Source organism: Balaenoptera ricei, chromosome 20 (genome assembly GCF_028023285.1).
Source record: "Balaenoptera ricei isolate mBalRic1 chromosome 20, mBalRic1.hap2, whole genome shotgun sequence".
Classification (NCBI taxonomy): Eukaryota; Metazoa; Chordata; class Mammalia; order Artiodactyla; family Balaenopteridae; genus Balaenoptera; species Balaenoptera ricei.
In genome coordinates this window covers 54,715,676-54,737,854 of record NC_082658.1, presented here as the reverse complement: position 1 = coordinate 54,737,854, position 22,179 = coordinate 54,715,676, and the positions used below count along the sequence as shown (strand labels likewise).

Genomic DNA, 22,179 nt, shown 5'->3' with positions numbered 1-22,179 from the left:
TTTTTCAGCAAATACTAATTTGGATCTTCCTTGGTGCCAGGCAGTGTTTGAAATGCTGGGAACACAGTGTCCCTGCCCTCAGGGAACTTGGGGGGGTCTACCCAGTGGGGACAGAGTAGCAAGTAAAGGAATGCAGGGAATTTAAGGTAATGATGGTGCTAATGAGGAAAGAACGTGACCACTGGGTGTGTGTCCTTGCTAGTTTAGACGGGGTGGTCAGGGAGGCTTCTTCCTGGAGCGACCTTTGAGTTGAGACCTGAACTGTGATGGGGTGGGGGAGTGCGTCAGGTAGAGAGAGGATGCAAAGTAGGAAGAAGCTTGTAATGTTGGTGGACAGAAAGAGGTCACAGAGTGGAGCAGGGTCAGGGGAGGGAGGTAAGTAGGATATAGGTCAGAGGACTCAGCAAGGCCTGAGGCCTTCACGTGGATTTTATAAACGCCAGGAAGAGTCCTGCGGGAGGGCTGTAAGAGGGGCGCGGTTGGCTGCCGTGGGTCCTGGTGAAGAAGGTATGGTCGAGGGCAGTAGAGAGCCAGGGAGGAGGTGGTCGTGAGGTCAGGGTGAGAGGCATGGCGTCACTGCAACTGGCCAAAGAGCTTAACTCCTCTGACCCTGTTTCCCTGGCTGTTAAATGGGAATAGTAACTACTTTGTTGGATTCTTGTGAGGAATAAAGGGAAAATAACACGTAAAGCCATTGGCACACTGCCTGGCACACGTTAGGATGTGGTAATGGTTATTGCTCTTGGCCTCTTGATCTGTTCTCTGTTACTGGGTAAACTTGAAAGTTAAATAAAACTTGGAAACCTTTGGAGTTTTACAATTTTCTAAAATTTTCACCCTCTAAAAGTAGGAGAGAGGAGGAGAGAGGGTCCTGGGTCACAGGATCCTGGCTGTCCCAGCACAAAAGACAGTGGGGTTGGGGAGGACAGAGCCAGGACGGGGTGCGCCTATGGGAGACGGGGCGCTGCGGCCCCTCCACACAGGCGAGTTCTCGCCCAGCCCCAGGGAGGGGATGTTGAAGCCCCTGGGTGGGTTTATCAGTTCACATCTGAAACTTGCGTGCAGTGGCTGTCGCCCCCTTCCTGCTCAGAGCCCCCTCTTTCTCCGCCGCTGCTCCTGGCTCTGAGCCCTCCAGCCCTAGTGCAGCTCCCTAACCTCCCCTGTCTCATCTCCACCCAAGCCCAAGTCAGCCTCGGCTAGATTTGGGGAACCACAGGTCACCCTCTTTGGAAAGTCAGCACAGAGCCTTTTCTGCACCCCTCTGCCCATTTGTTGTCACCTCTTCTGCTGGATCTGCTGGGTACATGATTCTGCAGCCCACAGGGTGCTGAGAGGCACGAGGTGGAATCCCAACCCTCTGGGTCTGGGGCCCACTCCAAACACGAGGTCAAAAGCGCTCTGAGAGAGAGGTGTGAGCAGGTGTGGGCTCAGGACACAGGTCTCCTCCATAGAAGGGGAGGGGGCTGTCTTAACTCAGACAACACCCCAGGGCCCCAGTTCTGCCCCGGGGAAGTTTCTCACCACCCTCTGGGATCTGGGGAGAGATCTCCTCTGCTATCCTGATCCACCCTTCCCCCTGTCCCCTCATGCAGAGGCCCTGGAGGTAACTCAACTCTTGGCTGTGCTGCTAGTGATAATAATAAGAATAAAAATAGGTAGTATGCACAGAGCACTTGGTATGTGCCAGGCACTGTGCTAAGGGCTTTCCACTCATTATCTTATTTAACCTTGACATAACTCTGAGATGGGCATTAAACCCACTTTCTAGATAAGGTGAACTCAGGTCTGTCTGATAGCAGCCTTTAGGTTCTTTCTGCTTCACTAGTTTTCCACCCCCTTAACATCCTTCTTGGGGACCTCTGGCCATCGGCATCCTTCCTTCTCAGCGTCCACCTGCCCCCTTTCCCCACCAGCCCCTTCTCCATCCCCCAACTGCCCAGGCCCCACCTCCACCTGCCAGAAAAGCACTTCCCTCTTCCTGACTCACCCCGACAGGAGGCCCAGACCCCTTTCTCCTTGACCATCTTTAATCTGGCACTTGGGGTCCCCAGAGCTGTCCCTGAAGGTCACCCCGCCTTCCTGGGGCTCTCTCTTCTGCTTCCCCCACAGGGGGAAACTCCGTCCTGGGCTGCTTTCTTTCCACTGTGGCCTCATCACAGGGTAGCACCCAAGACCCTGCCTTCAGTGTAACCAGAAATCTCTGTGGTCTCCAGGAGCCTTCTGGACCCTGGTCAGGTGCACTGCCGTCCTTGCCCCCATCCCCCCCTCGCTCTGTGTTCAGCAGCCACCAGGTCAGCTCCATTCTTCTGCAAAGTTCTGCCCCTGTGACCTTCCCTCTCTGGCCTCAAGCCTCACACTTTCTTACTGAGACCAACTCAGCAGCCTCCTGACAGAGCTCCCTGCCTCTCAGGGACCCACCTTTGACCCAGCACCCACCCCGAGGCCAGGCCATTGTTCACCTTACAGCTCTGACCTCACCACTGCCCTGCCTGCAACTCTTCATGGGCCCCTGTAGTCAGTCTTTAACTTGGCTGTTCAGGTGCCAACATCAGTACAGTGTTTTTGGTTGTGTGTCCCCGGTGCATATTCACTTATCTAATAATTCTATACATCTTGTGGCAGCCAGCCTTCAAGATGGCCCCTGATTATTCTCACCCCCTGGTATTCACACTCTCGTGTGGTTCCTTTCCACACTGGGGAGCCACTAGGATGCTGTGGAGACGATGAAGTGTTACTTCTGAGGCTAGGTCATAGAAGAAATTGCAGCCTCCACCTTGTGCCCTCCGATCATCTGCTCTGGGGGAAGCCCGCTGCCATGTTGCAAGGACACTCAAGCAGCCCTGTGGAGGGGCCCATGCGATGAGGAGCTGAGACCTCCTGCCAACAGCCAGCACTAACTTGCCAGTCTTGTGAGTGAGTCACCTTGGAAGCTGATCCTCCAGTCTCAGTCAGGTCTTCAAATGACTGTAGCATGGACATACATCCTGACTGCACTCTCATGAGAGACTCTGAGCCACAACAAACCCGCCAAGCTGCACCCAGATTCCTGACCCTCAGAAACTGAGTGAGATGATAAATATTCCTTGTTTTCAATTGCTCAGTTTTGGAGTGATCATTTTACAGCAATAGATCACTAACACGCATTTACCACTGTACAAGTCTATTATGTACATGATAAAACACATCCCCAAGTAGAAATCTAAAGAAATGGGATAAAAATATATATAAAGTGTTTTGTTTTGTTTTTTGGTTTTGTTTTTTTTTTTGCCACGCCACACAGCTTGAGGGACTTTAGTTCCCCACCGGGGATTGAACCCGGGCCCTAAGCAGTGAAAGCCCAGAGTCCTAACCACTGGACCGCCAGGGGATTCCCTCAATAAAGTTCTAATGTTTTCTTGCCACACCCTCTTTTTTTTTTCTTTCCCCCACAGTGCTTGGGTTTTATTTAACATCACTTCTGTGACCAAGAGCCAGCTTGGAATCCACAGTCAGGACAGAGCCAGGACATGGGCCACGGCGCACCAGGACCCGCATCCTCCCACCCTGCCCTGCACTCACAGGTTTTAGAGCCCTTGTAAAATGAGCTCCTATAAGCAGCTGCTTCTCGTGGAAACTCAGATGCCGGTGGGTGGGTCAGGGTGGGCGGGTCAGGGTGGGCTCCTAATTGCTGGTCTTCTTTTGTTTCAGTCTAAGCTTGTTCCAAATCCTCTCCAGGGCCACTTTTCCCATGAAGAAGGTGATGGCCAAATTACGCTTGTACCAGTCCCTGTTACAATACATGTGCTTCTGAAAATTTTTACTTAAAAATTCCTTGTAAAAGTCAGCCATTTCTTCTGCATTCAGTGTTGCTTTTTGGCCTGATTCAGCTCTCAGTTCCAGGCCTCTGGCTTTTAGTCTTGAGTCAATAAATTCTTCTTTTTCCTAAAAGAAGACAGCTATCAGAACTCCCTTTCTTCGTCTTTTTGTTTTTCCTTGGCTAGGACACAGCTCTCAGTGCTCTGGAGAAGTCTGGATGTGGATTTCCTGAGAAGTGGCCCATCTCAAAGCCTTTAGAAAAGTCAAATTCTGGTTTGCCCAGAACTGTTGGTTCCGTTCTTGTGTTTCTTGTCTTAATTCTCTTAACTTTTGTTCCAATGATGATTCATTTTCAGGGATGTAAAAGTGAACAGGTTGAAGGTTTGAATGTTTATCTGGGGGTCCTATCCAATCATGGCAAGATTTTCTTGGAGGGCAGAATCTCGAGACCTGCTAGTGTTGGAGGGTTTCCTGCAGAGTGGGGGGATGGCCGTGGCTCACCGTGGGGACAAGGACACTGGCAGCAGAAGTTCTGGGAAGCACTCCTTGGCGTGAGCCCTCCCAGAGTCCGCCTCTTGCCACCTTCTTAATGGATGATCTTGTGATCCCCCTGGGGCACATGTCCCCCCAGTTTGGAGACCTCTGTGCTTCTGAATGACATTCAAGATGCCTCACCCCGAGATTCAAGGCCCTCCTCAGGGTGGCCCAAGCTACAACTCTGGACATTTCTCCCACTCTTTCCAGGGTCACCTGCTTATTACAACTGATAAAAATCCTTCCTGTTCTTTCAGGCCAGTGTCACAGACCTCCCGTAGGGAGCCTGGTGGTGGGATTCCCAGGTTTGGAGCCCGGCCTCTCTGAATTGCTCTCTGCACGTGCTCCATATCCCAAGGTGAAGTGTACTCAGAGGGGACAGCGTCGCTTTGCATGAAGAGGCAGAGTTCTAAAAGTGGCCCCCAAGATTCCATACTGTCCTCCCCAGCACCTGAGAACATGCTGAGATATCTCTCTCACAACTGTTATGTTATAGGGAGTGACCATTACCTATGGCCATACACATTGTACCGGGGGCTGGCTTGTAAATCAGCACCCAGTGTATCGTGTTGTTTGTCTGGCTTTCCTCATAGTGTCTTATCACCTCTGACTCCTGTTCTTAAGTTGTTGTGTATGTCATGTACACAGCTGACCTTAGGACAGGAAGATTCTCCAGGTGGGCCTAATCTAATCCCAGGAGCCCCTTTGAAAGCACAGGGGGAGTCAGAGAGATCTGCATCTCGAGGAAGATTCCAGGCACTGTTGCTGACTTTGCAGATGGAGGGGCCATGCGATGAGGAAGGCAGGTGGCCTCGAGGAACAGAGGGTGGCCCCCAGACGACAGCCAGCAAGGAGATGGGGGCCTCAGTCCTACGGCTGCAAGGAACTGGATTCTGTCAACAACCTGAAGGAGCTTGGGAGCAGATTCTTCTCCTTTGCCTCCAAAAATGAATACAGTCCTGCCAGCACCTTAATCTCAGCTTTGTCAGACCCTGAGCAGAGAAGCCAGCTTGGACTTCTGCCCTACAGAGCTATGAGCTAATAAATGGGTGTCATTTCAAGCCACTAAGTTTGGGGTGCATTGTTACTCTGCAATAGAAAACGAATACACGAGGCTATGTCCCTGAAGACCTTGCATAATTCAAGGTATATATTCTTTTTTGTTTTTTGGCCTCGCTTCGCAGCTTGTGGGTTCCCTGACCAGGGATCGAACCCAGGACCCCTGCTGTGGAAGTGCAGAGTCCTAACCACTGGACCGCCAGGGAAATCCCAAGGTATATATTCTTTTTTAATTTTTTTAATTTTTGGCTGTGTTGGGTCTTCGTTTCTGTGCGAGGGCTTTCTCTAGTTGCGGCAAGCGGGGGCCACTCTTCATCGCGGTGCGCGGGCCTCTCACTATCGCGGCCTCTCTTGTTGCGGAGCACAGGCTCCAGACGCGCAGGCTCAGTAGTTGTGGCTCATGGGCCTAGTTGCTCCGCAGCATGTGGGATCTTCCCAGACCAGGGCTCAACCCGTGTCCCCTGCATTGGCAGGCAGATTCTCAACCACTGCGCCACCAGGGAAGCCCCCCAAGGTATATATTCTTAAAGGGATAAATGTAAAGAGTTCTCAGGGTGCATATATCTACCGCCATGTGGCGTTGTTTTGTTTTTAGCTACTTTTTAGTTTCTCAGGATTATCTCTGGTATCGTACAGGTGGCTTGTAAGTCAGCCACCGGGTGTTTCATGTTGTTTGTCTGGCTTTCTTCACAGTGTTTTATCACCTCTGACTCTCACCCTAAAGTTGTTGGCTTTGGCGTATTTTTTGGCACTGGTCCAAGGACTGCTCCCTAAGCAATGGGTTGGGAATATGGTTATAGGGTAGAACCAGCTTGCAGGAACATCTTATTCCTGTATAAGATGCAAACAGAAGAATCACAGATCTTAAGTGTACAGCTATCAGCAGTTTTACAAATTGAACACAGCCTTGCAACTGGTATCCAGTTCAAGAAGTAGAACATTTCCATCGCCCAGAAGTTCCCTTCCAATCACCACTCCTGTAAGGGTGACCATTATTCTGACCAAAACATCGTAGGTTTGTTTGCCTGAATAAACCAGATCGTAAGCGATAATACCAGAGTAAGCCAAATTAACAGCCCAACAGTCACCAAAATTACTGGCCACAGTCCCAGTGCATGCAAACAACGTGGGGCTTTTCAAGACACAGACAAAGGAGCATGCAGCCAGGGCTTCTTATTTTACGCAAGGGATGTGTTCCTGAATATCTCATGTAATGTAAACTCTCCTAACTCAGGTCTAGTTTTCTCACTGAAATAACTGTAACCTAGGATTCCTGTGACTTCACGTTTGGTCCTAAAGCGAGACGTATTAACGTCTTTAACATCGCCCAATTTCTAATTTAGCATAATTCCAATCCAGACACTCCTCTCTGAACACAACACTCCCTGAACTCTCCATGGGGCTGTGAGGGACCACTTTTAGCATTTCTGGGACCCCGGGGCCCAGCTATGGTGACGGGCTGGGACCCTGGTTCTGGGGGCAGCACACAGGTCCTGGAGTCCAGCTGCCCACATCCCGTCCTCCCTCTGCTGTTCCTTGCAGTGTGACCCTGGGTAAGCTCTTACCATTCAGGATCTCGGTTTCCTCATCTGCGAATCGAATAGGGATGTGCTCGGGGGGCTAATGAGAGGAGGTAATGAAGGAAAAGCACACAGGAATCACTGGAGGTTTGTTGGCACCAATCCCGGCTGAGTGGGAAAAGCCTGTCCTCCGGCCTCTCCCCGCACTGCCCCCTACGCAGCTGGGAGGACTTTACTCCCCCGGAGAGCAAAGCCATTCAGCCCCAGGCTGGGGAGTCTGGAGGCTGAGCCCCAGGGAAGCCGGGCCCAGGCTCAGATGCCAGGGTCACAGGCCTGGATTGGGCAAGAGCAGAGATCGGCCCCTCTGATCCCGGTCAGGGATATTTGGAGACACCACCAATTCTGGGAAATTCAGAGGCAGGAAGTGAAAGGGGGGAGGGGCAGAGGGGAAACCGCAAATTTCACCCTGGCCCCTCCTGGCCTGGCCCCCTCCCAAACGGTGCCATGAGTGAGGTGACTGCATACAAGGAATGGGGACAGACCGGGGAGACTCCCCATCCCTGGGAAGAAAAGAAGAGGCAACCCATCCCCCGCTCCCAGCCCCACACCCCCAGAGTTCCAAATCCAGTTCTACTTCTGTTTACGTCCAAAGTCCCGGGCACTGGAGATGCCAGGTTTGGTGTGTTTGGACACATAGACACGCAGACGCACAGACAGGCAGACGCACAGGGCTCAGGGCCCTCATATGGACCCTGCCCCCTCCTCTCCCACCATCCAGGGCTGTCTGCGCACCCTAATCCGCCAGGCTTCAGCCCGTTTCTTAGCCTTGGATCTGCGCAGCATCGAGGGACCCAGGAGTCAACCTTGAGACCTTCAGCAAGTAAAAGGGGAAGAAAGGCTGTGGGAGGGGACTAACTGGGGGGTGGGGTGGGGGAGGGGATGGAGGGGACCCATGTCAGGAGGGCTGGGGATGGAGTGGGAAAACTGTAGAAGATGGATTTTGGATGTCAGGCCTGGGAGGGAATGGGAGCAAGAAGAAAGGTCTCCGTGCAGCTGCTGATCACCTAGAAAGGGACTGGACCACACACCCCAACTCTGTTCCGCCGTAGCCTCAGCCCTAACCCCAGCCTTGACCTGATCCCAGGTCCAGCCAGCCCTACCATGACAAAGGAGTATCAAGATCTTCAGCATCTGGACAACGAGGAGAATGACCATCAGCACAGAAAAAGTGAGGAGAGGCCTCCCCCCATTTCTGAAAGGCGAGCATTAGGTGGCTCTCGCTCCCTCCACTCAGCTCCTGCTTCTTTCTGTAACCCCGACTCTCCCTGGGTCTGCCCCACTCCCAGGGACACCGCGTCTGAGCCGCCCCTCTCAGGGGAGGTGCAGGGTGTAGGGCTGGATTTCCTTTCCTGGTGACGGCTGCCCCCAGGCTTCTGCGTGACCCTCCTGTCCCTCACCTTGTCACCGACTTCTCAGGACCCTGGGGAGGGGGGCGCCCAGGGGCGTGGGACTAACTGGAAGAAGTTAGGCCTCCTTCTTCTTTCCTCTTTCAACACCCTGTGAGCCTTGGCCAACTGTGTGAGTGTGTGTGTGTGTGAGAGTGTGTGAGTCTGTGTAAGTGTGCGTGTGTGAGTGCGTGAGTGTTAGTGTGTGAGTGTGCTGAGTGTGTGTGTGAGTGCGTGTTAGTGTGTGAGTGTGCTGAGTGTGTGTAAGAGTGCGTGAGTGTGTGTGAGTGTGTGAGTGTGCGTGAGTGCATTGGTGCCAGGGATCAGTTTGGTCAAGGGGAAGATTTCTGCGACGGCTCTGAGGGATCTCTGGTTGGGGGAGGATGAGGCTCTCTTACATCAAAAAGCAAGCCCCCTTTCTTTCTCCTGCGAGCAGGGATGTTGCTTCGGCTGAGCCAGGATGAAGTTCTTGGTGGATGGGAGTGGGCAGCGACCTTCGATGGGGGAAGGGACTGACGGCAAAAATGGAGGGGAAGCCCCCATATTCCAGCTCACAGGGACAGGGCTCCCGGGTGGGAGCAACTTGAGGGACCTGAAGTCTGGTTACTCCGCCTCTTTCCCTGCGCGCAGCCAAAGAGGAGTGGGATTCGACGGGAAACCAAGAAATCCACTCCTCTTGCCCCACCTGCAAGGCGGTCCCCCCCTAACCAGTCTCCTCCAGCTCGCAAACTCCATCCATCCTCCAGGCTGAGTTCTGAGGCTGCAGTGACTCAGCCCGGCCAGCAGGTGTCAGCAAAGGCCCAAGGCCTGGGTAGGGCTCCGGCGGGTCAAAGCTTCGCGCCCCTCCCCACCTCCAGTTGCCTCTGGCTTCTCCGGGCCACCCACCGCCCGAATTTCTTCATCGATAACGTTCCTCCTAGTCGGCTAGAGGAGGCTCAGGCTGCTCTCCTTCTAGGACCCCAGAGCTGCCCCAGGCTCCTGATATCCTCTCCTCTTACAGGGCCGCCTCCTACCCACTCACTCTTTCGGCGTCTCTGCTCCGGACCCAGCCTCATCCTGATCTCCATCGGCCTTAGCCTCCTGCTGCTGGTGGTTGTCTGTGTGATCGGATCCCAGAGTGGGTTCCCCAGGGGTGGGCTGGGAAGGGAGCAATGTTGAGGGTGGGTGGGTAGGGGACGTGCTGGCTGCTGTGATGGTGGACACAACCTCCTAATTTTGTCCTATCCACACCCTCTTCTGCCCAGACTCCAAGCTGCAGGAGGAGCTGCGGGCCCTGAGAGAAACGTTCAGCAACCTCACAGTGAGCACGGAGGCCAAGGTCAAGGCCCTGAGCGTCCAGGGTGAGGAGGGCTGGGGCTGGGGGGGCTGGGAACGTAGGGACACTGGGACACTGAGCAAGTCTCTCCTCTAGGAGGAAATGTGGGCAGAAAGATGAAGTCCCTGGAGTCCCAGCTGGAGAAACAGCAGCAGGACCTGAGTGAAGGTCAGCGAGGGAGCCTGTGTGCGCGCAGGCTTCCGCGTGCAGGATACAGGGGTCTCTCAGGCCAAACCGAGGGGCCTTACGGCAGGAGCGTCTGTGATCCATCTTCACGCCCCAGCACGCAGATGACAGAGCCTTCCCAGCCCCAGCCTTCATCCTGACTTCCTTGCCCTCCCCCACTCATTCCCCTCCCCCTCTGCACTCTGTCTCCCCAGATCACTCCAGCTTGCTGCTCCACGTGAAGCACTTTGTGTCTGACCTGCGAAGCCTGAGCTGTCAGATGGCCGTCCTCCAGGGCAACGGTGAGGGGGTGGGTGCTGCCCGGCCCCGCTTTCCTGCCCACTTCCGCTCAGCCCCTCACCCTCCCTCTGCCTGCCCCCGCCCCGCCCCCCCGCCCCCCCCCCCCCGCAGGCTCTGAAAGGACCTGCTGCCCCGTGAACTGGGTGGAGCATGAAGGCAGCTGCTACTGGTTCTCTCGCTCGGGGAAGCCCTGGCCCGAGGCTGAGAAGTACTGCCAGCTGGAGGACGCCCACCTGGTGGTGGTGGGCTCCTGGGAGGAGCAGGTGAGGGCCTGGCAGGGCTCGGCTGGGAGGCTGGCAGGTCTAAGGAGAGATCACCAGCCCCTTCTCTCTCCCCAGAAATTTATCCAGCACCACATGGGCCCTGTGAACACCTGGATGGGCCTCACTGACCAAAACGGGCCCTGGAAATGGGTAGACGGGACGGACTATGAGTCGGGCTTCAAGTGAGTGTGTGCGCCCCACCGTCCCAGCCTGGCGGGTCCCAGCGCGCCGGGGGCTGCTCGGCTTGGCTGAGGGTCTGGGCCCCTCGGGCCTGCATCCATCTGGTCTCTTTAGGAACTGGAGACCAGAGCAGCCGGACGACTGGTATGGGCACGGGCTCGGAGGAGGTGAGGACTGTGCCCACTTCACAGATGACGGCCGCTGGAACGATGACGTCTGTCAGAGGCCCTACCGGTGGGTCTGCGAGACACAGCGGGACAGGGACAGCGAAAGCTAGCAGCCTCCTCTCCCCCTAATTTATTTCCTCAATGCCTTTACCTGCCATAGGGCTCCTGGTTTGGGGACCCTCCTATCTGGGGGCTTCTGGATTTTCATCTAAGATTTGGAGGGAAGGGGGAAGGGTGGTGTCTGAGGAATGTAGACTGATGTTTGGAGGGGCGAAGAGATTGAAACCCATGCCACTTTCTGTGGTTTGCAGGTTATTACTGTCAACTTGTTTTTTAGAGTAAAAAGAAGAGAAATATATGAAACATTCTGAGTTGTCTTGTTGTTGGGGATTAGAAATTGGGATTGGGCAGGTTGGCACTAGATAGCCTTGGGCAGGCAGCGGGTCATCCTGAGAACTGTCTGGGCTTTGGGCCAGGTGGCCTGGATTCCTTATTTACAGGTATGTGAGTTAGGGCAAGTTATTCTGCTCCCTGAGTCTCAGGTGTAAAGCGACATTGTTACTGGTGTTACTGAACTCAGTTTCGGCTGCTTGTCTCTCAAGAATCCAATACTGAGAGACAAGTGCTGGGTAAAAGGAAATATAGCTTTACTGAGGAAGCTGGCAATCCTGGGGAGAAGGTGGATTCATGTCCCAAAGAAGCAACTTCCCCTTGCTGATCAGGGCGCACAAGGTTTTAAAGGGGAGTTTCATGGGTACATAGGCAGGGCAGGGGGCTACATGCAGAATAGCACAGTTTACTCTGATAATCACCTTGACATTGGTCATGCGGAGGTCTGATCAGCATCATCTTGATTGTTTCAAGTAGAGTTAATCTTCAGTTCCAGGGTCGGTTTGTTCCCATTTCCTTGAGACCAGTTCTTGAATTGTACAAGATGGAGCAGCTTATGTCATGACTACAGCCTGGTCATCGTGCAGTTAACTTTTTCCATTTGGTGGTGGTTTTAGTATCTGCAAAACAACTCAGGAGTGTGCCTCAGACACTATTGTCTATGTCCTTCAGGGAGGAACTAAAGATTCTGTGACTCTATTGTCCTAATCATTAACTTCTTAAGCTTGTTTTTTTGTGACTCAGGGGAGGCTTGGGAGAGTACAGCTTTTTTTTTTTTTTTTTAACAAACAAGAGACAAGGGACATGGAGGGGCTTTTGTATCTGGGAGGTCCCCGCAGGGTCCTGCTTGGTTTCACTGGGATCATCCTACCTCCAGCAATGCCCCCAGGAACAGAACCACCCCAATGTGAACAGAAGCAGCATCCACAGTTAGGTAACAAATACAACAAATGTAAAGGTGAACCCACAACCCAGAATCACCAACATGGGAGGAAAACCAATACCATGGAAGAGAAAACCACAGCAAATAGAATCCACAACCCAGATGGGAGTTAACAGGACAAACAGATGAAGACTTTATGGACACTTATGGGTTTATCAACCAAAATGGACAAATTAACCCACAGGTAAGACCTCCACTAATTCTAAAAAGGAGCAATGCTCTGACCACAACAAAATAAAGTTAGAAATAAACACAAAAGTATAGCCAAAAAAGATCTATCAACATATACATGACTCACCATCTTTCTAGATAACTTGGGTTTAAAAAAAAATAAAAATGAAACAGTCAAGTGGTTTAGAAGTGAACAAGAAGAACACTACATACTGAGATTGTGGGATGGTATAAAGCAATTCCCCAGAGGAAAAGTATATAGCCTTAAGCACATTTATTAAAAAAAATAGGAAGGGACTTCCCTGGTGGCACAGTGGTTAAGAATCCGCCTGCCAATGCAGGGGACATGGGTTCGATGCCTGGTCCTGGAAGATCCCACATGCCGCGGAGCAACTAAGCCCGTGTGCCACAACTACTGAGCCTGCGCTCTAGAGCCTGTGAGCCACAACTACTGAGCCCGTGTGCCACAACTACTGAAGCCTGCACGCCTAGAGCTGGTGCTCCAAAACAAGAGAAGCCGCTGCAATGAGACGCCTGCGCACCGCAATGAAGAGTAGCCCCCGCTAGCCGCAACTAGAGAAAGCCCACGTGCAGCAACAAAGACCCGACACAACCAAAAGTAAATAAATTAATTTTAAAAAAAAATAGGAAAGGCTGAAATGGAAATAAGCTTATTTTTAACATAAGACATTTGAAAAAAGCAAAACTTAATGCACTAGAAAATAAAAATGTAGATATCATCAGTAAAAACGAAATCTGATTCTTAGAAAAGGTAAATAACAAACAAATATGAAGGAGAATAAAGGAAACACAGGTACATGATTTTAGAAAGGAAAAAGGTTACAGAAGAACAGATATAGAGGATATAATTATGTAACACTGTCTGAAACAGCAGAATACAGACAGTTTCTCCTACCATTGTTGTAATTTTTAGGTTAATCCCTTAGAAACAGAGCTTTTAACTTCCAAATTTATAAAGGGGAAAAATGAAGAAAAAACAATCTAAAGGGTGGCAGGAAAGGAGAGAAAAACAGAACAGGTAGATAAGAAAAATCAAAATAAAGTGTTAGTTATGAATCCAAATATGTTGATGATTATATTAAATACAAAAGACTAAATAATCTATCATCTATCTATCTATCTATCTCTTTATTTATTTATTTTGGCTGCACCGTGTGGCTTGCGGGAATCTTAGTTCCCTCACCAGGGATTGAACCTCGGGTCACTACAGTGAAAGCACCAAGTCCTAACCACTGGACTGCCAGGGAATTCCCTAAATTATGTTTTTAAAAGACATGAACTTACAGACAGAATAAAAGGTAAAGTCCAACCACATGCCCAAGAGACACATCTAAAGAGAGAGGGTGAAAGCGAAAATATGAAAAAGATATATTAGGAAAATTCTAACCAAATAATTATCTTATTTTTAAAAATTAATTAATTTATTTGGTTGTGCCGGGTCTTAGTTGCGGCATGCATGTGGGATCTAGTTCCCTGACCAGGGATCGAACCCAGGACACCTGCATTGGGAGCATGCAGTCTTAACCACTGGACCACCAGGGAAGTTCCCAAATAATTTTCTTATAAAGTACACTTTATAACAAAAATTATTATTCGAGATAAAGAGGGTCGGTTCCTAATGATAAAAGGTTTAGTTCAACAGGAAGATACACCAGTGTTAAATATATGTGCACAGAATAACATGGCCACAAAATACATGAAATAAAAAATCTGGAAGTACAAAAAGAATAGACAAATCTATATTCATAGTAGGAGATTGTAATGCACCTCTGTTGGTAATTGATATATCAAGCAGACCGAAAAATCACTAAGTATACAGATGTTTTGAGTGCCAGGTTGAAGTATAATGATCCAATGGACACATTTAGTATAGTGCACTCAACAGCTACAGAATACTCATTCTTTTCAAGTATACTGGTACATTTTTAAAAAAATTGAGCAAATACTGGGCCATAAGGCAAGTTTTTTTTTTAATAAATTTATTTATTTTATTTATTTTTATTTTTGGCTGTGTTGGGTCTTCGTTGCTGCACGCGGGCTTTCTCTAGTTGCGGCGAGCAGGGGATACTCTTCATTGCGGCGCGCGGGCTTCTCACTGCGGTGGCTTCTCTTGTTGAGGAGCACGGGCTCTAGGCACGCAGGCTTCAGCAGTTGTGGCACGCAGGCTCAGTAGCTGTGGCGCACGGGCTTAGTTGCTCTGCGGCAAGTGGGATCTTCCCGGACCAGGGCTCAAACCCGTGTCCCCTGCATTGGCAGGCGGATTCTTAACCACTGTGCCACCAAGGAAGTCCTCCTGTGGATAATATCTTAATGCCCCTAAATGACTCACCGTCTGGAAATCAACTGATTTCCCTAAGGACCTTCCACCAAACACCATACCTTCAGCACATACATTTAGCATAAATTTGCCCATATTCAGATTTTTCAATTATAGTGCTTATGTTGCCATTTTTGTCAGGATAATAATAGCAGGTACCAACAGTTCTGTTTCTGTAATCTAAAACCAACTAAAAAGGAAAGTAGAAACCTAGATGCCAAAATATTTCATACTTAAAGGCAAATGCTTTCAGTTAATTTCCACGCAGCACATAATAACCAGGTCTATGCACTTGCTACTTCTTTTCCAAATCAACAGTTTGGAATAGCATTTGAGGATCCACTCAACCTCCAAGGTGACACATCTTGGAACATGACACATCTTGGAACAATTCTGGTAAGTATCTTACGGGGTGTGGGGGGGGAGAAGAAACATTCTTGCTGACCTAGAGATTAGCCAAGTGAGGCATGTGCTGGAGAAGGGTCTCTTCCATGGTCATCAAGTTCATGTTAGGGCCATATTAGTTAGCCTGTACCAACAGACGTCTGTAGAAAGCCATTCAGATTTGCCATGGCAGGGAGGAGGACCCAGGAGAAGAGGAGGAGACAGTGTCTCTCTCTCTCTCTCTCTTTTTTTTATACGTCCGCTCCCCCATTTCCTACTCAGTGTCTCTTGATGGAGTGTAGAGGCTGCTGGTTGGGAAACACAACTGGCACATTTTGATGAACGATGGAAGGGAAAAAACCCATCCAGGGACAATGGAAGTGGAATTGTCCTCCTAAGGATACCATGCCAAGCCAAAAGCCTCCGAAAAATCCCCCCGTCACTGGAACATTCTTCCTCACAAATGATGCCATCTTCTAGGTTTTGCTTTTGAGGTCAATAGGTATCTGGTTGCTCTTAGGGATCTTCAGCAATTTCTGGGCTTTCTTCATATCTTTCCCTACTCGATGCCAGTAAACTTTTTTTTTTTTTTTGCAAGTACAAATACTTTATTGCTCATCTTTCACACAAAGCACACCTCCAGCCATTTTCTTTCACAGCTTGACAATATTCACGTGTACAAAAACCCAGCAAAAAGCATCATGTAGATTTCAGTAAAGGTGAGTGTCAAACATCAACGCAGCCAGGCTTTTGTTTTCTGCAGCAGTAATAAAGGGCCTCCTGCTCTAAGCAAAAATCTGTCCTCTTACTTGGTAGTGCGTTTTTTCCATTACAAAAAAAGTCTCCTGCCCAAAGCACACTAACTTGTATTTGCTGAGCCAGTGGTATTAACTTGTGCATAGAACAAATTTCAGTTTGCTGTTTCTTCTAGCAGATTTCAAGTAAAAATAAGGTTGAAGGAGGAACTTGTTTTGAATGGATGCCGGTCAGTTTGAATTGCTATCCTTAGCTAAATGCCTACATGTACTATAGGTTCACAGCTTAGTTTGCTTTTATAATCTTTATGGATTTTGGCCGTGTTCAAGGTTTTCAGAGTTGAGCATATGGTACAGTATTCCATCGAAAGGATAAGGCTACTGAATGTGCTGTCTGCACAAGGACTCATTTAATAGGAACTGACCTCAAAGTTTATCATGAAGCAAATGTTGCATAACCTCTCAGAATAAAAAGCCAATCAGGGCAGAACCATGCTTGGAAAATAGGCATTAGAATACTTTAAGGAAAATACATATAAATGGATTGTTAATATGAGGAAGGTTTCCTAGTTGTAAATCTAAAAAAATGTAGGAGAATCTTCATTTTTCAAAACTGCGTATTGAAAACATGAAAACTACTTATTCAAGTAAGCTGCCTGTACACTTTGATGCACCCAATATGGTTTGCAAATTGAAGGAGAAGAGAGAATCTACCTCTCACAGATGTTGCAGCCAACTTCCTAACCTCTTGGAAAATGAGCCCCATGTGCCATCCAAGGATGCCTCCCATCAACAGTGGGGTGGTCACACTAGCCTCTTCTGCACGGGGCCCAGACTCCTGCCCGGACATGACTGCTCTTAAGCAAATCGTGCAAGGTCCAGTGGTTCAAAACCTTCCTCAGAGTTTCCTGGCCTGGACACAGCCATGTAGGCAAGCTTGTCTCCTGAGGACACTGCAGGGGCTTCTTGTGGCTCCTTCAAATCATCTTTCCCTTGTCATGTTCACTGCCCTTCTCCATGAGCTTGAAGCAACTATAATTAAAATTATAATTATAATCCTTTCATACCCTGAATTCCCTTGCTCCTCTTTCCCTCTGTCTTTCTCACCAGGCAAAACTCCAACCCCAGTTAAATTCTTTTCCTCTTGCTCTGGTCCTTCACCCAGGCAGGTGGATGTGGCTGTATGAAGCAGTTCCAATAACAACAAAAACACCAGCACATGATGACCTGTCTGACTTTAAAATTGTGACCAACTTCAAGTGACTCTTCATCACTGCCCGACATTCCTGCAGGTTCTATTCATTGATCTGCTCTCCATTTCTCCAAGATCGTTGTTTCATAATTTTCCCTCTCTTGATCCTTCCTCACTTTCAGTCAATGACCTTGCTTCTTACTTCACTGAGAAAATGTCTGGTCTGATGAGAAGCCCACGCCACCCCGCCGCCCCATACTCCGTGGTGGAGACCACCTGGATAGGCACTGATCTCATCTCCTCTCACCAGTCGTGGGGGAATTCACACCCCAGCCTCCATTGGAGGTAGGTTGGGTCAATGTGACTGGCTTCTGGCCAGTGCTACTTCTGTAGTGTGTGTCCAGGCCTGGCCATGATGCGTCCCACTTGGTCCTTCTCATTCTGTCTCTTTACTTCTCAGCTGGCCAGATGGAAGGGATCCTAAGGAGGCCCTAACGATGGGAGGGGCCTGGACCCCTAAGCCACCCCACTGAGGAAACTTGTCCTCCTTTGTCCTGTGATGTGAGTGAGAAGCACGCTTTGTGATGCTAAACCACCAAGATCGGTGTTACAGCAGCTAAGGAGACACTCACTTTCCCACCTCCAGGTACCAACTCCCACGCCTGCATCTCCACCCACACACCTCTCCTTCCCTTTTGTTAACGGCAGTGGAGCCTCTCTGCTCCTATCAAAGACACACCTCCTCACTGATTCCAGGGCTTCCCTCCCCTCTGCACCCATGAGTTTTCTCTCCCTGCTGAACCATTCCCACAAGTTACAAACAAACTCTCCCCACTCCCACCTCAGACGCCCACTCTCTGGAACACGGACCACTTCAGCGAATTCCCAGCTTCTTTGCTTCTCTTTAGAGCAAAACTCTTTGAGTTGCTTTTTCGTTGTCTTCACTTCCTCACCTCCTAGTCTCTTTTTAATAAAAAAATTAATATTAAGAGATATTTCAAACCTACAAAAAAACAGAAGAAAAATAATCCATATACCCAGCATCTAGCTTTCATAGCTCTTAATATTTGGCCACATGTATTTCTGATATATTTTAAAAGAGATACCTACTCATTTAAAGCCACCAGCGTATCTGTTTCCAAGCCCATCCTGTCCCTTTCTCTTCCTAGGTAAACAAACTGCCCTGAAGTTAACGAGTGTGGTTCTCAAGTTTTTGTGTTTTAATTTTTTTACATAATATGTGCCCATTACCAAAGGCTAGCATTATTTTGTGTGTTTCTAGACTTTATATACATAATATCTTACTTATAAATCATTCTACAAATTGCTTTTATTCATCCAACATTTTGTTTGTGAGATGTATCCATGTCAATGTATGTAGAAATATTTTTATGTCCATAAAAAACCGCAAAAGGGTTCCATTTTTTGACTACTACAATCTCCCTCTCTCCCATTTTAATTTTCCTTCTGATGCTCAGCTGGGTTGTTTTCAAGGCTTTGCTATTACAAAATTTTCAGATTTCTATTTCTTCTTGAGTAACTTTTGGAAAGTTATACTTATTCTAGTAATTTGTCCATTCTATTTTTATTTTCAAATGTCCCAATATTGTTTATAGTATTCCATTTCTTTTTAATCTCTGCTATATCTGGAGTTATATTTCCTTTTGAATTCCGTTTTTTTCGTGATTGGTGTTCTCAGTCAATTTCAAAGAAACAACCTTTTGGCCTTGCTGATAATCTCTGGTGAGTCTCTGTTTCCTATTTAATTAATCTTGGTTCTCAGCTTTCTTTGAGTTATTCTGTTCTTTTCCTAACTTTTATAAATTTATTTATTTTATTTTATTTTTATTTATTTTTGGCTGCATTGGGTCTTGTATTGCTGTGCGCGGGCTTTCTCTAGTTGCGGCAAGCGGGGGCACTTTTCGTTGAGGTGCGTGGGCTTCTCATTGCTGTGGCTTCTCTTGTTGCGGAGCACAGGCTCTAGGCGCACGGGCTCAGTAGTTGTGGCTCACGGGCTCTAGAGTGCAGGCTCAGTAGTTGTGGCGCACGGGCTTAGTTGCTCTGCGGCATGTGGGATCTTCGCGGACCAGGGCTCGAACCCGTGTCCCCTGCATTGGCAGGTGGATTCTTAACCACTGTGCCACCAGGGAAGCCCCCACTCCTAACTTCTAAAGAAGGCTATTGAGTCTATGCTTTTCTTATTTATTTATTTTGGCTGTGCCGGGTTTTAGTTGCAGTATGCAAAAATATGGTTCCGGAAAGTGAGAGGACCATTCTGGTGTATCCTCAGGGTAGAGCAAGAAGCAGGAACTGGAGGGAATGAGGCTGGAGCTGTTCCCTGACCAGGGATCGAACCCAGGCCCCCTGCATTGGGAGCGCGGAATCTTAGCCACTGGACCACCAGGGAAGTCCAGTCTGTGCTTTCTAATAAAAAGACGTGAGAATATAAGTTTTCTCCTATGTTCTGCTTTTGCTGCATCCTACAAGTTTTGATGTGTAATATTTGTAATATTGCTCAATTCTAAATATTTAAAATTTGTTGGGTTTTTTTTTTATTTATAAGACATTCGAAGTGGGTTTTTTTTTTTTTTTTTCGAAGTGGGTTTTTAAATTTCCAACTGTACAAGAATGTTTAAATTTCTCTACTTGTTAATGGCTTCTTACTCACTGAGGTTTGGTGAGAGGTCTATATGATATTCCTTCCCTGAGACTTGTTGAGACTTGCCTCCATCCTGTTACTCAGCCAATTTAGTGTAGATTCCAGGTGTGCTTGAGTAGACTGTGTAATTTTTAATTCTTTGGAGCAGGCTTTTATATGTGTCATTAAATCAAGTTTTAAAATTGGGTTTTTCAGATCTTCCATATCTTTGCTATTTTGAGAGGGGAGGCATTGATCTATTAGTAATTGCAAGAAGCATGCTGAAATCCTCCACCATGATGGTGGATTTGTCAGTTTCTCTCTGTAGTTCTATCAAGTTTTCCCTTTATATTTGTTGAGGTTATTTCATTAAGTTCATATAATTCTACAGTTGTTATATCTTTAAAGAATCTTTGAATCTTTTATCATTTTATAGTAAGCCCTCTATCTCTGAAATGCCTTTTCTGTGGGTCCAGGACCACTAGCCAATACATCCCTCTGAGAGCTTGGATGCAGCCTTGGGATAACCAGCCAAGCCTGGAAACGATGTCCAAGGTGGAACGGGAACGCAGGGCAGAGACAACACGGTGAGGAAAAAGGGAACGTGGCATGGAGGATGGACTTGGTATGCCTCTGGACGAGGTAAAAGGCTGTAAGGCTTCCAACTGTTGACCATTTCTTGCATCCTGGCATGTGTGATGCTGGTTTATAGTGGTGGCCTATTTTATGCTCCTCCTGGGGGACAAGAGTCACCTTGTGTTATGTGTCAGGCTGGGGCAGCGGGACCTGGAGAAACCAAGCAAACAAGGAAAAGATTACCAGGGAGTGTGGCTACATCCTGTATTAGTCAGAACTCCCTTTTTGGAAGTGGCAGAAACCAAAAGAAGAATTTATTGACTCATAAAACCAAACCTTGTGAAGGACAGGGGTGGAGCTGATCTTTGAGGCTCCTGGAAGGAACCCAAACGCTGTTAGGATGCTCTGTCTTTTTCTGCATGTTGGCATCTTTCTCCCAGATCTGCTTCTCCATGAGGCCATAACCATTGCTGCTAGCCGTTCTGCCGTTCTAACATCCTCAAATCTCCAAAAGGGACTTCCAATTCAAACACGTCTGCAGAAAAGTCAACTTTAAATGCTTTGCTTGAAAATCACATAAAAGCAATAAAGAGAATGGAAAATTCCATTTTCAATAAAATGAGAAAATAGACCTATCCACAGACAGCAAAATTCCAGCTGTGAGTAGGCAGAGATTGTGATTAGGAGAAAGGGAAGGTGGGAACATGGCAAGAGGATGGAGGGGCTGCAACTTTCTGAAAGTCTGAGCAAAAATATGGTTCCGGAAGGTGAGAGGACCATTCTGGTGTATCCTCGGGGTAGAGCAAGAAGCAGGAACTGGAGGGAGTGAGGTTATTCTGTTCACTGTCTGTTCAGTGAAGCAGAGGAGTTGGGGCTCCACAAAGACTCCCACAGTTGGGCCTTATTTAGAGGAAGCAGCTGAGGAGAGAGCCTTTGGGCTATGATGCTGGGAAGGACACTGTGCAAATATTGACCTAGGAAAATCCAGCTCATTCAATGACGAGTCCAAGACAGTCACTAGCACAGCACTGAGAAGATATACCAAAGGGAAAAAAATGTGGGAGACAGCCATAAAATTCACAAGTAGAGGAAGAGTACCCACCAGAAAAAATTTTGCCAGGGAGCAGCTGAAAACACTGATTGAACATTTTCCTAGGGATTAAAAAAAATTAATTAAGCAATCATCCTGATGAAGGAAGATACGAAGGCAGAGGTGCAAGAGCTCAGAAAAGAGATTACGGGACAACAGGGGCAGATGGAATGAGAGCTGGCTGAATTTCAAGAAGCAATGGAAGAAAAACATCACAAACATTAGAGAAATGAAAATGAAATTGGGGGAACACACATTTAAATACATGATTTCAAGACAGTTTTTCTGAGATAAAAGAGACTTGAATCTGTACAGGGAAAGAAAAAGCTCTATGCCAGGGAAAACTGATCAAGTTATTGTATTTTAAAAAATACAGAATTTTTTGAACAGCCAGGAAAAAAGTCAAGTCACTTATAAGGGGATAAAAATCAGGCTAGCCTTGGATGTCTGCAGACCCATATCGAATGCCAGAAGAGATGGCACAAGATAGTCAGGGAAAGAAAACATGGGTTGGGATTTTATAAAAAGGTCACTGACAGTTTTCTCTCCTCCACCCCCAACTCCTTCTGGCAACCATTGATCTTTTTAGTGCCTCAATAGTTTCTCTTTCCCCGGAATTTGACAGAGTTGGAATCATATACTATGTAGCCTTTTAGACTGGCTTCTTTCACCTAGTAATATGCATTTAAATTTCCTGTTTGGCTTGATAGCTCATTTCTTTTTAGCACTGAATAATATTCCATTGCATGGAAGTGCCACAGTTTGCTTATCCATTCACCTATTGAAGGACATTCTGGTTGCTTCCAATTTTTGGCAATTATGAATAAAGCTACCGTGGGCACTCGTGTACAGATTTTTGTGTGGACCTAAGTTTTCTCTTGATTTAGGTAAACACCTAGGTGCATGATTACTGGATTGTAAGGTAAGCCTATGTTTAGCTTTGTAAGAAACTGCCAAAG

At 48.0% G+C, this 22,179-nt stretch overlaps 2 protein-coding genes across 3 annotated transcripts; one reads left to right on the top strand and one right to left on the bottom strand.

Annotated features, from left to right (window-relative positions):
* Positions 1–3,660: 3,660 nt before the first annotated feature.
* Positions 3,661–5,962, bottom strand: LOC132354564 (cytochrome c oxidase assembly factor 8). Its single transcript, XM_059906433.1, has 3 exons — positions 5,957–5,962; positions 4,048–4,245; positions 3,661–3,921 (listed from the first exon to the last, which is right to left on the bottom strand). Exons 1-3 carry the CDS (start codon positions 5,960–5,962, stop codon positions 3,661–3,663), a joined length of 465 nt encoding a protein of 154 aa, XP_059762416.1.
* A 1,276-nt stretch (positions 5,963–7,238) lies between these two features.
* On the top strand, positions 7,239–11,087 carry LOC132354890 (asialoglycoprotein receptor 1). 2 transcript variants are annotated; one of them, XM_059907008.1, is made up of 10 exons: positions 7,239–7,281; positions 7,687–7,788; positions 8,053–8,136; positions 9,354–9,470; positions 9,598–9,693; positions 9,765–9,836; positions 10,049–10,135; positions 10,245–10,396; positions 10,472–10,578; positions 10,691–11,087. In XM_059907008.1, exons 3-10 carry the CDS (start codon positions 8,070–8,072, stop codon positions 10,851–10,853), a joined length of 861 nt encoding a protein of 286 aa, XP_059762991.1. In that variant the 5' UTR covers positions 7,239–7,281; positions 7,687–7,788; positions 8,053–8,069; the 3' UTR covers positions 10,854–11,087. The 2 variants fall into 2 exon arrangements, with proteins under 2 accessions (XP_059762991.1, XP_059762990.1); XM_059907007.1 differs by lacking the exon at positions 7,239–7,281 and adding an exon at positions 7,430–7,582.
* Positions 11,088–22,179: the final 11,092 nt, after the last annotated feature.

Excerpts from the sequence above, each read along its gene's own strand:
- LOC132354564 (XM_059906433.1), bottom strand. Across the intron at positions 3,922-4,047 it reads AGAATTTGACTTTTCTAAAG|GAAAAAGAAGAATTTATTGA; the intron begins GCTTTGAGATGG and ends GTCTTCTTTTAG.
- LOC132354890 (XM_059907007.1), top strand. Across the intron at positions 9,694-9,764 it reads CAAGGCCCTGAGCGTCCAGG|GAGGAAATGTGGGCAGAAAG; the intron begins GTGAGGAGGGCT and ends TCTCTCCTCTAG. Across the intron at positions 9,837-10,048 it reads GCAGCAGGACCTGAGTGAAG|ATCACTCCAGCTTGCTGCTC; the intron begins GTCAGCGAGGGA and ends CTGTCTCCCCAG.